Below are 17,281 nucleotides of genomic sequence, written 5' to 3'. Positions count from 1 at the left end.
GCGGAGTGCACCCCTCGAAAAACCTCGACCGTAGTGGCATCTAACTATATATCCACCATCGCTGGACCGCGCTGTCTGCCTCGAACACACGTCTGGTTGTACTAGCAGGACCCTAATCATTAAAATTGGCCATTTGTTTCAAATAAATTAGGTTTATTTTATGTTGGGCGATGATTAAATAGCCCTTGTCTAAACGGTTCGCAATATATGGATTCCGTCTGTTGGTAATTGGCTAGTCTATATGTTGCTCACGATGTTATTTGAGTTGGTCGATGACAATGTCAGTTCGTTCCCGATTCTTTATATTATCTTTAAATCGACTATGATAAACGCGAAGAACAACTGATGACATGGTACCTAGTTCTACTATGTCATGCCCTCTAAAATGTGAGATAAGCTGGTGAGACTTCATCAAAGTTGTAATAACATGTACATATATGTATGCAAAATAATATTGGTTTCAGATCCATATGCCATGTACATCCTTCACTATATATGCCATGAAATCAACATCATGCAAGTCTTACATGGGCAGGAGTGTGTTTAGTAACTTGGTAACTAAGTTAATATTTCTTGGTATGTATTATCTATAACATATATCCTGATAAGCAAGTGACTAGCCTGGCACCATCGAAAAAAACTATGGAGATTTCTTAAAAACTAAGCGAATATTACTTGGTAACCAAGTGACATAGTACTGTATATGCTCGGGCAAGTAGGTGACTAACCTCACAACTATTGACAATTTTTTTTTCGCGAAACGACTTTATAAACACGTAATATGTCAAGATCGTACATGTTAATTTTATGTTTGATTTTTTTTAATTTTAAAAAACCTTCAAAAATCATTTTAAAAACCTAAAGCATAGCATGTGCATATTCTTCTGGTGCAAAAACGCCTCGTCGGTGAAAATTGTTCTTTTTTTTGACAATCAATACGACATATATTTATAGTAACAAATAGTACGTGGTAATGAGACACCAGCTGACTTCAACTACTACAAAATAAAGTACGAAAGAAACCAACAAATTTTCGAGGTCTTCAAACTCTTTCTTCTTTCATGACATAATTTTGTAGTTTTCTTGAGGCAGCCGAAGATACAAACCAAACCACGGACCTGAAAATAGCAACAATGGTTCTTTCATTATTTTAATTTGAGCCGCAATACCAAGGCTACATGCACACGCGAAGTCATTGTAGTAGTCAATGGCTATCGGCAAGAGTACGAACACTAGTATGTCAGCAGGAGCAGCATGAGCACTTATTCGGGAGCATAGGGAGTGTTTGTCGCTGCGTCATGCATATATATTCCGCACGTATCTTCAATGATGATGGCAGAAGCAATGGCAATGCGTTATGGACTAACTCTCGCGAACTCTATAGGATGTAATATGATTGAAGCCGAATCAGATTCATCTGAAGTAATCAGCTAGCGGAGAAGAAATTTGGAATGAAGCCACAACGTTTTTTTTTGGACTGTTTTGCCTTTGCAGCTTAGATTGGGAAGGTTGATTTCAGGTATTGCTCAAGAGAGATAAACAAAGCGGCTCATGAAATAGCTAAGATCTATTATATAGATAAGTCTTCTTGTAATTGGGTCGATGAGCCTCTAGTTTCATTTTGCAAACTCTTCTAGATGATGTAACTATACTTTAATCTCGGACTAGTAAATTTCAGACGCACTCTTTTTCTTACCGGAGTACCTACGGAGAATGGAAAGTTTTTAATAATATAACGACTTGCTAGCTTAATATATTATGTGTTTACCTTAAAAAACACTAATATATCAGATAAAAACAACTGAACAGCTTGATCGGCGTTGGTAGGTAGGAACCGAGAAAAGGGTTCTTCTTTGATGCACAGCTGAAGCACATGGACTGCTGTTCCAGCCTACTGTATTTGACTAGTCAACCAACTATCAAGTGGGCCCCACATCGCCGTTTCCCGCCTACTCATCTTCGCCTCCCAAACGCCAAATCCCCATCCCTGCCGCTCGCAATCCCTAGCCAGCCATGGAGCCGCCGCCGGAGGCAACCGCCCCTCGCCGGCTCGCCGTCGCCGACCTCCTCCTCATCCGCCGTCCCACGACTGGTGCCTCCTCCTTCTTCTCCTCCTCCCCCTCTCCTCCCCGCGCCACCTCCACCTCACAGCCCCGCAAAAAGCCGAAGCTTTCCCCTCCGAATCCTGCCCCTACCACGGCCCCCTTCGCGCCAATCCCGCACCCCGTCCTCCTCGCCGGCACCCTCTCCCTCCCTCCCGCCTCCTGCTCCGACGGCTGCCGCAACCACTGCCTATCCCTGGCCGACCCATCGTCCGCCGCCGCCTCGGTCTGCTGCTACCTCCTCGACTTCGACCCCGCCGCCATCGGTCGCGAGATCCTCATCCTCGCCTGGAACTACCTCCCGTCCATCCGCCACAACGAAGCCGGCGTGCTGGAGGTGGTCCGGTGGCGCCTGGCCGAGGCCCCCGGCCCGAGCTTCCTAACGTCGATTCTGCTTAATTGCGTGGATGCGGAGCCTGATTCGGCCACCCGCGGTCGCGCTTTCGGTGTAGTGAGGTCGGTGAGCGTGGTGTTCAGCGTGCCGCATGCTGCGCAGAAGAGTAAGGCCGGCGACCTGGTCGGATTCATAGCGGAGATGATGTGCTGCGGGTGCCGCCAGTGCAAGGCATCGCAGCCGGAGTCCGGGCAGGATCACAGGTTTGAGGTGGAGAAGTTTGTGTACTTTGTGGATTCGGCGAGCAGGTGGCGGCCCGTGCTGGCGAGGCTGATCGGGAGGCCGGTCTCTGTCACGGGGTTGAGGAAGAAAATGGTTTCTGTTGGGAAGAAGGGCTCATACACCATGCTGGTGTCATCGGCGAAAACCATGGTGGCATGGTGCCCATCCTATGTGGGCGTTCCACCATTGTGTGAGTTGCCAGGGAAATGCACTGGAGTGTACAGTGGGATTGTCTCTGGAATTTACATGCATGGCATGTTGGTCGAGCTGGATGGTATCGCGTGGCTGCTAATTGATGATAAGCAGCTTGTGCCGCCGCATTCTCTTCGGATCGGTGCTGTTGTACGTTGCTAATTTACAGTTTTGAACACTTTTTTTTTGCAAATTATTCATCTTTTTGTTTAAATAATATTAGATTCCAGTGTAACTGTTCTCGTCCTCTTTTGTAGATTTCTGTGAAGAAACTCCGGTTGGTTCGTCTAAAATTTGATTGGACGACAGTTGTTCTACTTGGAACATGCAGTAAAACTAGCATTACTATAAATTCTTTCTCCCTGATGGACTCCAAGTAAGATGAAACTTTTCGCATATCAGTAATTCAGTATGTTATGTTACTGGCATTACTCAACAGGTTTTGCTGTTGCTGCAGATTTCATATGAGGGCAGAGAACAAGGGTCTGTCGGGGAAGTATCTTAAATCTTTGGATCTGTCTGCTAGATTTTGGTATGGACTTATGATACTATTTCTACTTCTCTCAGATACTTTAACAATGATTGACAAGAATACAAGATACATATTTTTTTTCTCATCTCATGGTATAGTCTTTTTGTTGCATCATTTTCCAGGACATTACTTTTGACATCATGCTTTAAGCAGAAATTCAAGTTAGGCTTCGAGAAAGAGATTTGGGGCTCAAAAAATGTAACTTTCGCTAATTTTTACTGCATTGTATAACAGTTTGTAGACCAGAGTATTGCGACTAATTTGTTTAACTGAAACTCTTGAACTGCAAGGTATCAACAGAAGCAAGGATTGGCTCACATCTATGCTGCTAAAGTTCTCTCTTCAAAGGGATTTGAACCTCAGGCATGTTCATCAGTTGTACATGTGTTTCAATGAATGGGTATCATATCTGAAGTGAATTATGTCGCGTGTCCACATACTTAATAGTCTGATTGTATTGTTGCTTTGTTTTGCATGTGCTTAACTGATCTTGGTTTCACAGCATGCAAAGTAAATTATCTCACCTTTCTTACTGCCTTTTAAAATTGTCGCAACATATATTTGCTCTACTAGCTCAGTTTTCTTGACAATATTTTCCCCTGAAACACATGTATGAGTCATGATAACTATGGGCATCTTTTGTCTCACACCTCATAGGGCTTATACAACACCCAGGGCTTGATAGGATACCATGCTAACAAGATGCATCTTCTTTTCTGGAAGCTCATCTCGAAAGAACCTCTGGGTTAAGTGTGCTTAGCCCGGAGTAATTTGGGGATGGGTGGCCTCCCGGGAAGTTTCGCTGGCTGTGCAAGGTTTACACGAATTAGACATAATCTTGAATATTTCTTCTGTAGGTAAATTCTGGATTGTGTCCGGCCTACTCATAGGATGTGAACTGATTCGTCTTTCTGGAAGTAACACGGCTCTTAGGCATTAGCGTGTTTCTTTTGTTATTATTTCTTGGATTATAGTTTGGTACTTACATGGTAATAGAACTGAATGTTGCTCTACTGCTCATTGTATTAACCCTTTGTTATGTTTTAAAGCCTATTTTCCTTGTGGTTTACTTACCTGAATCTGATTGCGCAGCATGATGTCCTTGTGAAATTCTGCAATCATAATTGTGACATTAAAAGCTCAGGATCAAACTTGGAAGCCTGTAAATTGGTAATAGTTCTCCTTTAATTGTATGCAGTATACATGAAACTAAATTTTGTTTTTATTTCGTTTATCCATCTAACCATTTCTTTTTGGTTAGGTAATACCCTTTGCTAATTTCATCTGCAAGTGTGAATCATTGTGGATATCAATAATGCTCAAATGTTGGAACGGTATGGAAAAAGAGGGTAACAACCAGGGACTTAACCAGTTTCTATGTGATGGGCTTCCTTATCCTGGTACCACCAAAAGGATAATTTCAACTGCGGATCTGGGCTTTGTATTAGTGGGTAGCATGAAGGTGACTTCAAAAATTTGATGACACCTGCTTCAAAAATTATGATGTTGGTTTTTATTCAGTCCACAAATACTAGAAGTACCATTCATGGAACGTGTCCTACATTTTTTTTAACGATTTCTAAAACTCCAGCATTCTTCACTGCTTTCATGTCGCCAATCGGAGGTGGCAACCCACTTAATTGATTTATTTGGTTAGAAGTAGAGACTTAATTTTTCTTGCATCTTATGGGGCATCCCTGAAGCTTGCTATAAACAGTCCATTGATTATAGTTGGCAGATGCTTTTACTTGTGCAGCCTTATTGTTGGATATAATTTGCATGTTGACAAGCTTATAAACAGATTATGTCAATTGATTTGATGATACAATGTTGCCAAGTGTTTTGTTTACTTAGGCTTTTGAAGTTTTTAGAGTTATAGCAAATAAAAGTTGCTAATTCTGATTAGAAAAAAAGAATTATACATTTTTCCTTTTGTGGATGATCTCTCATTATTTACACAAACTGCAGAAAAAGTTAGTTACGTAGATGCCTCGTTTTCATGACCTAGTGTTGAGATCTTGGATTATTACATTTTGTGACCTCATCTTTTATGAATACAGATATCTTCACTGCCAAGGAGGCTCCAGTTGGTTGATGACACAGGATGCATAGATATTATTGTACCTGATCTTCCGCCAAATGTTTGCTTAGATGGCATCTATGAGGTGATGGTCATAATTTACTTACAATATCCACAAAGTGATGCATTTTGTGTATTAATTTCATTATCGATTGACTGCATGTGCATGTCACTCACTTGAACGTCAGAACTAAGACCATACTGTTCATTTGTTAAGAAATATGGCATATGTTTGAACTCTGTCCTGTACAATTGCCTTGATCTTGTTAGGCAGGTTGATGATTCATGAATTCTAACTATATTAGCAGCACAGCAAAATGCTGATACTGCTATTGCCATGTACCAGTAGGGTTCACCGAAGCAACACAATATGCAGTACAATGAAATGATACACTTTCAACTGTAGGGTTTCTTGGCTTACGTGTTGGCTTATTATATAATTAGAGAACTCAATAGCCTTACATTGTACAGCTGAATAACTCTTTAACATCTACGGTTTCTGTAGTTGTGTTTTCTGTACTGATTTTTTTCACATTTATGTACACTGAAATGAAGAAGTGTAGTAGAACTGGCGCTATTGATATTACTCAATAACCAACCTTTTGAGTTTGTTAGGCTATTTCACGCATTCATTCAACCATTTTTTTTTATGTTATATATATTCAACATCCTGATTTTCCTATTGCCACCAGATAAATGATTGCAAACTAGCCCTTGAAGGGCCAGTGGCTTACCTAGATCATTATGGTGTTTCTGATCCACTATCCTGCAAGGCTGTGTTTCAGAAGCTCTCATTCCGAAAAAAATTGCATCATCTCAAGATCTTTGTTATAGTCAACTGGAGTGAATTGAGTCGCATTGGCCCTTCCTCAGAAATTCCTTCGCAAACGAATAATCGTGGCAGGCTGTTTCACCTGCTGAAATTGTCGCACATTTTTCCAGCAATCAATAACGTGAGCACTTCTTTCGCTATCCATTGAAAATCTCGAGGTTTTTAGCATCATCATGCTCATAAGTAACGATGTTCCCATTTTGCAATTTTCCTCTTGCAGCATCAGGACACTCGAGGTCCTAGCATGTATGCTGAGGCTATGATACTGCCGTACAATTTTAAGTTTACTGGGCAAGATGATTGCATTGAGCATGCTGAGAGCTTTAGAATGTCCAGCACTCGTTCACTTTGTGATTCCAAAGTGCCTATGGAGAAACCATGTTATATTCCATGTTCCCTAAGCTTCAGAACCACCAGTCTATCTGGCACTCTAGTGTCTAGCTATTCCTGTGGATCTGATGGTACTATTCTAATTGATACTAGTTGTGAAGAACAAGGTTGCCCATCAAGGATTTTATTGGAGTTCAAGGAGGGGCGTTTACTGGAGTATCAGGTGTAGTTTTTATATGAAGCTTATTTACAACATTTAGCCCTAGTTTATAGCTAGAATTACTGATTTATCTGATCAAACTGCAGTTACTGCGGATTGGTGGCTACTATCTGCTCGAATGTCCTAGTGATAGTTCAAGTTTTGCCGTAAAAGGCTGTGGATGTTTTCAATGCGGCAAAATTTCATTAGATTCTCAAGATAAACTTTGGAGCCTTGCCATTTCCTTCAACGGAAATGGAAACATTAAGCAGGGTATTGTAGATCAGTATACTGGGGAGGTGGATCAACCATTTTCCAGAAATACCTTCCATAATGAGATAAGATTAGTACAATCTTGGAATAACTTCCATCAGCATTTGGATTTTCTATTGAAGTTTTATTGTGAAGCAGTGAGCGGAGAGATGGAAGAATATAATGCCTTGTGTTCTGTATTAAATGGATTGTGCTCTTACTCAATTGAAGTTATTACTGTCTCTTCATGCACCGATATTATGATGCGTGAAAAGCCTTTTGGTTCTTCTAACTTGCAAAGTGAAAAACTTGTCCAAGGAGATTTAATATCATTACACGGGAAAGTAGAAAATATCCATTCGCATGACTGTAAGGATTGGCGACTTACACCTGGTAATGAGGCGCACAACATATGTATCCATCTTGCTGATGATAATCAAACGGTAAATGACTAGGTTATCATTTGAAATGAATGCTCAATTTGGCATTCTATTTAATGAAATTCATTGCAGGTGCGGCTCCGTGGATACTTAAGCAAACATTGTTATCCTGTTGGCATAGGACGAGGGCATCAGTGACATTCCACCGCGTCCTCTTGACACGGTGTGTTGTGCTCCTTCCTTTCCTGGCTTTCCATTATCATGTTAAGTTGGCTGTAAGAAAATTTCGTCTATGCAGAATTGTGGCTTGCCTGCATAATTGGCATGGGAACTTAGCTACGAACATAAAAGGGCCTCTGCATCTGCATGTTTTGTACTAGATGTTAGGTTGCACACATCCTTAGTAGAGTGGAGTTACACTCCTTTGTCAGTAGAAAGATATGCATTTCTTATTCATACTTTGATTGCCCTCACTGAGGGTGTAGTCAGTAGCTATACTTGGCAATTTTGTATTATTTCCAAGGTAAGTAAGCCTCGTAGAATGGGAATTAGTGTATGCAGGATCTTCGTATGCAGCTAGTGTGAGAGCTGACATGAATTTCAGTGTAGAAGACCTATTTATTGTCAACCAATAAAACAAGTTGATGCATTATTCCTCCAAAACTATAAAGTTATTGTTGTCAAGTCTTACTTGCTAAAGGCGACGAATAATAATGATTGATGATCCATGTTATTACTGATAATAGAGCTGATGGTCTTTCCGCATAATGTTTAACTGAAAGTGAATCTTATGAAATGCTGCAGCATATTCTGTGTTGTGCAAATTTGAAGTGACATATTCTGTGCTGTCTAAAGTTTTTTTTTTTTTTGCTACAGACATGAACTATTGTTAACCCCAGTAACATATATTCAAGTTACATCCATCAGTCACACTGAACTGAATAGAGAACGTGCTACTTCCCCACTCATGCCTGGTGGCTTAAAGGACAGTTCACCGAGCACAGTTTTGCCGTGTCCGATCTTACGCGAGAAGCATTTTAAAGACAGTAGGCCCATGCAGTTTCAGTGCAGGGTAGGTTATATTTGGCTTGTATTTTGGCCCATTTGTATGTCTCAGCTGTACCATGTTTGCCCACATCTACATTTGACGGGCAGTGAATAAATTATAGTTTAGTCATAGTTTATGGTTTTAGGCTCGATAATTCTCTCATTTGACGTCTCATTTCTTTATACAGGTAGTTACCATCCATTTGTTGGTGTTGGACAGTTGTTTACATGACTTGCAAACTTCAGAAGCAGCTAACAAGAGTAAAATACTAGCAGTACAAGTTCCAGTAGCTGGGTTTATTGTTGGTAAGAGATAGTATTTTTATATCCTACATCAAATTTGTTAATTTATGCAGAGGGATTTTTTGCTTTTATGTTTTATGTTCTTGGAGAATCATGTATAAAAATGGTACTTCTAATTTTGAACAGATAATGGAACATCTTTATGCTGTTGTTGGGCTGATGATGCAAGGGCTGAACTTTTGCTCAGGCTCCAGGAAATCGCTGCCTTAGATGCTTCTGCTGGTTTGAAGTTTTCAAAAGATAGAAAGAAGGCAAACTTACAACAGACTTTTGGTTCTTGCCTACTAAAAATGCTGAAGAAGCACAAAAATGTCATTGTAAAAAACTATGGAATTCCTCCGGACACCTCATGCCGAGACTTGGAACTATCTTCTGGTATTGGTCACGTCTTAAATAGCCTGGAACAGAAACTGCTGAAATTTATCATCCTCAACGCTTGTTGCAAGGGAACTCTGGTGAGCTTATGCTTTTTTAATCAGTTATTGGTTGAGTTATTTGTCAGTTGCATAGGATGTTTGCAGCCAGTTATTTTTAGAGAACATAAGGACACTGTACACCTAGTGTTATTGTGGAAGATTATGCCCTTGTATTGTGCGGTTATAGGTTGTTGTAAATTTTATGGATCCACTACTTCAGTCTTGGCAGATGCTTTTGTATGTTGCCTGGTCTCTCTTACTAGCAACTTAGAAAGCTGCTGCATGGTTAGCTTACTCAGGCGTTGAGTGATTGAATATATTATTACTCTACTAGGATTGCCAGAAGGGAGTGTGGTTTAATGAGTTTTTATACCTTTGCAGAATGTTATCGCATCAGCTCTCGATCCGAACGCAATAAATGCATCAAATGTAGGGTTTCCTGATGTATATCCAGTACAGAACATGCAGAATTTTTGGATTAATGAATCATTTCAAGTGGATCCTTTGGAAGAGGCCAGAAGATTGCTTACCACTTTGGAGAACAGTTGATGTTATTTTGACCAGTGAACTGTCAGGTATTCAGATTCCTGATGAAGAAACAAATGGAGAATTCCATTTATAATTGTGAAGAATGCAAGAGGGTCGGGTAGTTCATCGTTGGGTCAATATCCAGTCTGCCCCCCGATATTTTAGTCATCAGGGTGGTGGCGGCTTCCAGTTTGGTGAACACATTGAGTTGCAAGTATGTAGCGAGAACCATGTGGTCCTGCAGGGAATAAATGATTCTTTTTGGTAGGAGGGGGTGGTATTTGACTACGTTAACAAATGGACGGGTGATGTAAAGCTGATTCCATTCTTTTTTTTTTTTTTTTTGAGGGAAAAGCTGATTCCATTCTTACCTGGATCTGTTATGTGGTTGTCACTTGGAAGATGTCATGATGATATAGCCCATGGCGAAAGTTGTTTTTGCTGGTAGTTAAGTTCTCTGATAGTCATTGTATCCGTTGCCAAATTATGATGCCAAAGGAAGAGTTGTATAGTTACTGCTTATTCCTTTAGGCAGTCGATGATGTACACTTCTGTTAAGTGTTAATATAATGAAACCAGGTTATTATCCTGGTCTGTTCATGTTTATACACCTTGCGCAAGCTGATGAAATTGTGCCAACCAAAGACCAAAGTGCTAGTTCAGATAAGAAATAACCTCCCTTTGCAGGTTTGGAAACGCAAGAAGATGGTTCCTAGAGTAAAGCCTTTTGCATGGAGAGTGTTACGAAATTCAGGTTTGGAAACACAAGAAGATGGATCTTGATTCTTGAACGTTAAATCATGAGGTTTCGCTGCGTTTCAAAATTCAGGTTCCTCCTCGCTGGATGACGTCTCGAAGGCGTCTGTGGGCGACGGCGAGTGCACCAGCTTCTGGCTGGATGACTGGCTTGGTGGCGGCGCCACCTCCCACACCATGCCGGGGTTCCATAAATTTATCACATGTTGAGTGCGTTACAATTTTGTATGTTGTTTCATTGTGTTTCAAAACCTATCGTGGCGTTTCGATATTTTTATTTTGAAACATAAATCACTTTCAAATCTGGGATTGAAAATTGACGAGGTGTACTAATAAGTACCAGCAGTGTGCAGCCATAGCACAACGTGCATGCAAAACGGCATAAAGTAATCAGACCGCCACAATACCATCAGCTAGAGAATCCACGCACGAAGCAGTCTCAAAGTAATAATCCTAGTAATTAAAGCGCATCAATAAGGTACGGGGGTATAGGGCGCACGGTGCGATTCACGCGACGCGTCTCTACGAGCGTGCCAATGGAGAAGAGGAGGAGGAAGAATCCCAAGGCGAGGAGCGAGAACAGAAAGATCAGGAGCGCCGCGGCGATGACACCGATGGCGGCGGCTGGAAGATGCGGCAGGAAGCGGTCGCGGTTGATGGACCTGAGAAGCAGCGACACAAGTGCGCCGGAGACGCACATGAGCGCGACGCCGGCGCAGCCGAGGACGCAGGCCATTGCCGGCCACCTGCTCCGCTCTTCAGGCTCCGCCGGCGGCGGCGGCTGGTGCTCCTGCCCACCGTAACAAAGCTAACTTCTAGATGTAACTGATTATCTGGTGTGTTCTGAGATTGATTAGGTTGGTGATTATAAGATGCCTGCGGACGTACACAAAATTTTTTTTTTTGAGGGGTAAGTTTCATATCTGCAGCGATAGTTAGGAAATGGTTGGGCCTTCCCACTCCAGCCCACCCGGGATAGGTGTTTGCTGCAGCACAACCTATGCTTCAGGGATCCAAGGTAGACGAACAACTCAAGACCAACGTTTGGCCACAGGTTCAGCTCTGGATCTGCACATCAAACCATCAGGTGTTGCCCATTTTCAAGCAAAGCTTGCTGCTAGGATTCAGGTTCTGGACATGCCTTTCGTCTTAAGGTGCCTTGAGGAAGGTGTATGTTGGTTCTTCAGAGATGTAATCTCAGAATTCTGTGATGCTATAAGCACCCTTGCCTTTGTAAAATGTTGCTGAACTTAATGGAACTTTATTTTCAAGTAAGAAGCTGATGAATTGTGGAAGGCCAGCGCTAGGCTGTGAACCCCCGACAAATGCAAATTGTGAGGAAAGGCATTAGTTCAAGTGTAACATGCAGGAAGGTATCTAAATTTGATCATATGTCCAATATACTCATTTGCATGATCCGATGGCCGAGAGGTCAAAGCAACTCCTACTAGTGATGATAAACCCAGTAGCAAAGACGCACACAAAGAACAACAATGTTATCACGTCACAGTCCTCTGTATCAGAGAACACCTGGCCGCAGGTAGAACAAGTTTGTCTGCACGTTCATGCAGAAAATCTTTATTCGTGAATCTGGACCAAAATTGATTTCAGTTTTGCTACCACATACCAAAAGCCTAAATCACATGTTCAATGCCCAAAGACTGGGAGGAATTGAACATCACAGAGAGAGCCCCCAGGTGAACCTTCGGTGCATAATATATGGCATTCCAATCCCATGCATGACAGAACAACTATCCAGTCAAAGTTCAGGGCTTGACCCTTTCTTGAACAGCTTGATTTGGTCGCCGTAGTAGTACGCGCTGCCAACCATCAGAGCAACCGTTACGCCTTGAGCAACCACACGGGCCCTCATCAGCTTCTGACCCAGTCGAGAATTCCCGTAGCGGAAGCTGACTAGACCAGCAGTCAGGACACCCGCAGTGACCAATGCACCTGAAATAAGAGGAATTTGAGTGAGGTTATCCATAGACAAATCAATACCGACACTAGTATTCCAGCCACGTTTCATTTGCTCTGACATGAATATAGTTAAAGTAGCATACAGGAAGGGAGGGGCAAACATGAAGCAAAGCTGTACTTCTAGTTCAATTAAAAACATATGAAGTAGACTCAGTAAATAATTGCAGGATCCAGGATATACAGGTTGACATTCGATTATTGAATGTTTAAATGAGATTTGAACAAAGCAAGACATGAAAAGATCATAAGTGTTTCTAAAGGTATAAGGCTATCATCTAAATCGAGACTTAAAGCCTAGCTGATATAGCTTATAACACCAGTGATTGCCAAATAAGCTGAATCGTGATAAATGCCACAAAAATGTTCTGTAAACACCATCCTGTATGTTCTACGATCAGCCACCTCTTGAAGAAGATTCATGTATAAGCCATAAAATAGACATGTCGCCTCAGGCAGTAAGGCTCTTTCAACTTATAAAGGCATCTTCAACTTCAAAGTGGTCGATTCTGGTGATGCTCAAGGAGGAGAGAGTGTGATGAACAAGGTAGTGCACATCATCCTTCTACTGCACAAGACTACTTAAACATCTAATCTCTATCCATATGGACCAACCCAAACATACCAACAACATGTTTCCTACACTGAAGTTCCCCATCACTATCCTTGGCACTTCGAGCTCTGATTTCCCTTGACTGGATCGTTTAACTTATTTCATTTACACCAAACAGTCCAATGGCCATGCCATTGCCTCAATTCTCATACAACCTAGCAAGTGAATACTTCCAGTATTCCATAACCCGTTTACATATTTTGGTAACATGAGTTTAAGTGACTTCACAATCTAGAACTCGATGAACACTGTACCAAGTCACCCCTTACAAGACTAAGAACATCTGAAACCTACCAAAATCAAGCTCATAAGTCCCTTGAACATGTGCTGTGCTGACTGCTCAGCATATTGTTCTTGCCATACATCCCAATTGAGCTGGCTCACCTCAGCTGAACTTAAGGCTCCGCTGTCTGTCCCTAGACAACCTTAGAAAGATAAAAGGCATAATGGCAGAAAAAGAATAGAACTACCCATGAGTCATGACACAGCAATATGCATTTAATCTACTTGATGAACTATTCAAATCCAACAAAGCAATGTTGATGAACACATACATATATCATGACCAAACGACCAGTCGTTACTTTTTAGTCCTATGCTACATTGGTACCAATACGACTATAATACTTTTTAGTCCTGTAAGCGTGGTCGCCCATGAAATTCAAGCAAAACTCCTAAACATCAACGGAAGGTTGCCCCTGTAATTTCAAACTGATCCAGTTCTCACCTCATTTCAACTTACAGGAAAATTTGCAGTTCCATCAATTCATCACAGATTTATAGCACACTTAAAAAACTAACATACACAGCACATGATTATATGCCAAGATACTAACAACATTTCATGATTTAAGAAAGTATAGTATCAGCACAGTTCACCAATCGTTCTGTTTTACACGGCCTTAACTCTTCACAGCTGCTGATCCATCAAACTAGATTTTTCTTAATCCTAGTATCATTAACAGGCTAACAGCCAATAGCCATAGATTCGTTACCCCCTATGCCCCCATTTATGGTGAAAGATCCCAACAGCAACAGTCACTAGTACCAAACCTATCCAGTTCACGCATCATGCCACGTTACAGGCAAAATTTGCAGTTACACCAACTCATCACAGGTTCATAGCGCACTTGACAAACTAATATACACAGAACATGATTAAATGCCAAGAAACTAACAAGATTTCCCGATTTAAGAAAATAAAGTTGAAACAATCGTTGTGTTTTACACGACCTTAACTTTTCACAGCTGCTGATCTGTCAAACTAGATTTTTCTTAATATATCGCTAACAAAATACACACAATCTATGGAAACCAACAATAGCCAAGATTCGTTACTCCTCATTCACGCCGAAAGATCCCCACAGCAACAATAAAAAATCATTAGTAAGAAAGCACAAGTCACCATAAACCTACCGGAATCTACCAAATCACAAAGCAACCCGGCCAAACCTAGGACAAGGCGATCGATCCACGATCCTACCCCTTTCCCAGAACACTCTGTAACACAGCGAGGGCGCGGGATGCGTACCGATGGGGACGAAGGGGTTCTTGACGGGCTTCTTCCCCTCGAACGGGAACTCGTCGAACTGCGGCATCGGCGGCGGCCGCGCGCTGCCTCCCGCGGCGGCGCCTGAGCCCTTCTCCATTCGCGTCGCCTGAGAGGAAAAAGGAGGACGCTTTGGGGAACAGCGGTTTGCAGGAAGGCTGGTTTGGCCCGCTTGCACGGTTGCGCCGGTCTTTGGCTGGTCTGGGGTCGATGTACAGCCGTCGGATCGAGATCTGAGGGTGGAGGTTCTTTGGGGTTAGTCGGAGGGTGGAAATGTGCGTGTGCGGTGCTAAACGTGCCAACCCTGCGCACATTATTGACAGGGGCTGATTGCGACCCAGAAACCTCTGAAGAAACTTGCTTTGAAAAATGTTTGAGGAATTTCGTTATTAGTATTGATTTTGGCAGAGAATTCTCTTAAATTTTGTTGGAAGTTGAACACACTTAGGGAAAGCAAGAGTTTAGTACAGTAACAACTAACAAGCTCTACAGTTTAGGTGGTAGTTCTCTTGGGGTGTGTTTGGTGGAGGGAACCAAGTAAAGAGCCTCTTTGGTTCCAAGTAATTTTTATATATTTTGCAATATTCTATTTCTATATTTTCTTTTGCAAATAGTTTTGTTTGGATAGTAGGATTGCAGGCCATACTATAATTTTGAATGATCTCATCTATGGTAATTTCCACATAAATCCCCGACCCCCTCGAGTCTAATTTTTTTACTTCACCAACGTTTTTATGTTTTTTTGTGGCAATCGAACAACTACAATTACAAAATATTATGTTTTTCATTATTGTAGAATTCAAAATGTGTTACATCCAAATCCAAGCTTCTTTGTGTTTCCATGTTTGTAGAATGTGTGAAGCCAAAAATAGTCGAGTTGAAGCATATGAATACAATTTCGTTTTGTTTCATGACACTGTTCACGTGTGTGGTTCAAAGGAATGGGTGAAGGAAAAAATCCAAGAAATTTTCTTTAACCTTGATTTTAAAGAAAAAAACACATGGATTGTTCAATTGACTCGGACGTCGTTTTAGAATTCCTACCCATGAAGTACGAGACAAGATTTTCAGCGGCATACTAACGCCCTAGTTATACCATTTCATGTGGATTGACTATTAGTTCATAATAGTATTTATTATGATTCTTCAGTTTTTCTATTCATGTGAACTTTCCACTTGGCTCATATTTCGCCCCTATTCTTTACTTGGTTCACTAAACCTCCCTAAACTAGGAGTAATGGTCTATTTAACCCCCTAGCCCGGTTCAAAAGGTTGTTCCAAATCCTGAGATAAGGGTGTTAAATGGACCATTAGTGATAGTGTAGAGCGGCCTAGTGAGTCTAGAAAAGTTTGGGGAGAAAATATGAGCGACAAAGTTTGGGGGGGGGGGGGTAAACTTTGTTCTTTAAATATTCAATCTGTTTCCTAGTAGCAAATATTGCCATATCTGCCTTTTGTATTTCATTTCTATTCCAATGTTTTCAAAATCATGCAAACCAAATAGGCCTTAAATGGAACATGATGATTCTGTAACATGGAGTCACTGGAGTGTATGGTTCATGTAACAAAACAAAGTGGTTCCACCATATTAGAAAATATACCATCAATATGCAAAACTAGTATGTTCATCTTGCTTTGCTCAGGTTGTGGTCCCGCTGGTCATCAATGCTAACAATTCTGGATGAGACAAAAAAAAAAGGTGGAAGGAGGAGGCAAGGGAGCTCTCAGTATCTTTTCTTACCATGTGGCAACATTCTCCCAAGTCCACACCAAGAGACTCATGAGGTTGTGAGAAGTAATCGGGGGACCCTTGATCACAAATTAATACTTCCCAATGCTCTTGGGAGAAACATTAATTTGTGTAAGCAAAACAAATTTTTAGATCACATAAGGAACATGTAGAAGTCTAGAAGAAACCAACCACAAGTTATGATAAACATAACAAATTTGAGCCAAAAACTAAACTCATGTAGTATAATTGTACATCTTTGCTACACTAAATAGTTGAATCACGAGTAGTATGATTCTACATGTGAAAACACTGAGTTATGCCATGATACTTGTTGTGTTCGTGCTTCGCTGAAAAATATATTAGTATAACAAACTCAGGCAATGGTTATTGACTCAACCTAAGTAGACATTTTGCTAACAACATACATTTTGTCGTTTTATCTTTTATAACCCTAAAGCTTATGCCGAGATTTGGTGCTTTATGTTTATTTTTATTTTTTGTTCTAAACATTGGAAATCAGCTGTCTTGGTACTTCATCGTCAATTTTGTGTTCCCCTTCACATAATGAAGTAACATTCTCCCTCACGTTGTACCCGAGAACATATCTGTTGCACCCTAAGTTTTTGTGCAACCTATGCACCTAATGTAGAAAACCTATTTTCGCATGTACTAAAACTTTCTAAAAAATAATCGACTCTATAGACATCATACATCTAACACGTAACAATATTTCAATTATGAGTTCAACTTACAGCATGAGAAATAAACATTTCAGCTCTTGTGATGTTAAGGAATCCAATTCATAGGCCAAGTTGAATTGTTTCATGAACTATGAGTGAAATTTA

The 17,281-nt window shown here is 41.1% G+C and overlaps 2 protein-coding genes across 2 annotated transcripts; one reads left to right on the top strand and one right to left on the bottom strand.

The window, feature by feature from the left end:
- The first annotated feature begins 2,013 nt into the window (after positions 1–2,013).
- On the top strand, positions 2,014–10,140 carry LOC124656789 (CST complex subunit CTC1-like). Its single transcript, XM_047195472.1, is given in 18 exon segments — positions 2,014–2,031; positions 2,152–3,060; positions 3,168–3,286; positions 3,368–3,442; positions 3,565–3,640; positions 3,743–3,805; positions 4,535–4,612; positions 4,704–4,904; positions 5,503–5,607; positions 6,215–6,475; positions 6,575–6,907; positions 6,991–7,578; positions 7,648–7,702; positions 7,705–7,738; positions 8,392–8,587; positions 8,751–8,868; positions 8,992–9,320; positions 9,663–10,140. Coding segments are annotated over 18 exon segments (3,726 nt in total). The 3' UTR covers positions 9,831–10,140.
- A 1,789-nt stretch (positions 10,141–11,929) lies between these two features.
- LOC124653031 (RING-H2 finger protein ATL48-like) lies at positions 11,930–14,835 on the bottom strand. Its single transcript, XM_047192086.1, has 2 exons — positions 14,687–14,835; positions 11,930–12,518 (listed from the first exon to the last, which is right to left on the bottom strand). Exons 1-2 carry the CDS (start codon positions 14,802–14,804, stop codon positions 12,325–12,327), a joined length of 312 nt encoding a protein of 103 aa, XP_047048042.1. The 5' UTR covers positions 14,805–14,835; the 3' UTR covers positions 11,930–12,324.
- Positions 14,836–17,281: the final 2,446 nt, after the last annotated feature.

Source organism: Lolium rigidum, chromosome 5 (genome assembly GCF_022539505.1).
Source record: "Lolium rigidum isolate FL_2022 chromosome 5, APGP_CSIRO_Lrig_0.1, whole genome shotgun sequence".
Classification (NCBI taxonomy): Eukaryota; Viridiplantae; Streptophyta; class Magnoliopsida; order Poales; family Poaceae; genus Lolium; species Lolium rigidum.
The sequence above is the reverse complement of the archived record's forward strand: the minus strand, read 5'-3'. Positions and strand labels throughout refer to the sequence as shown.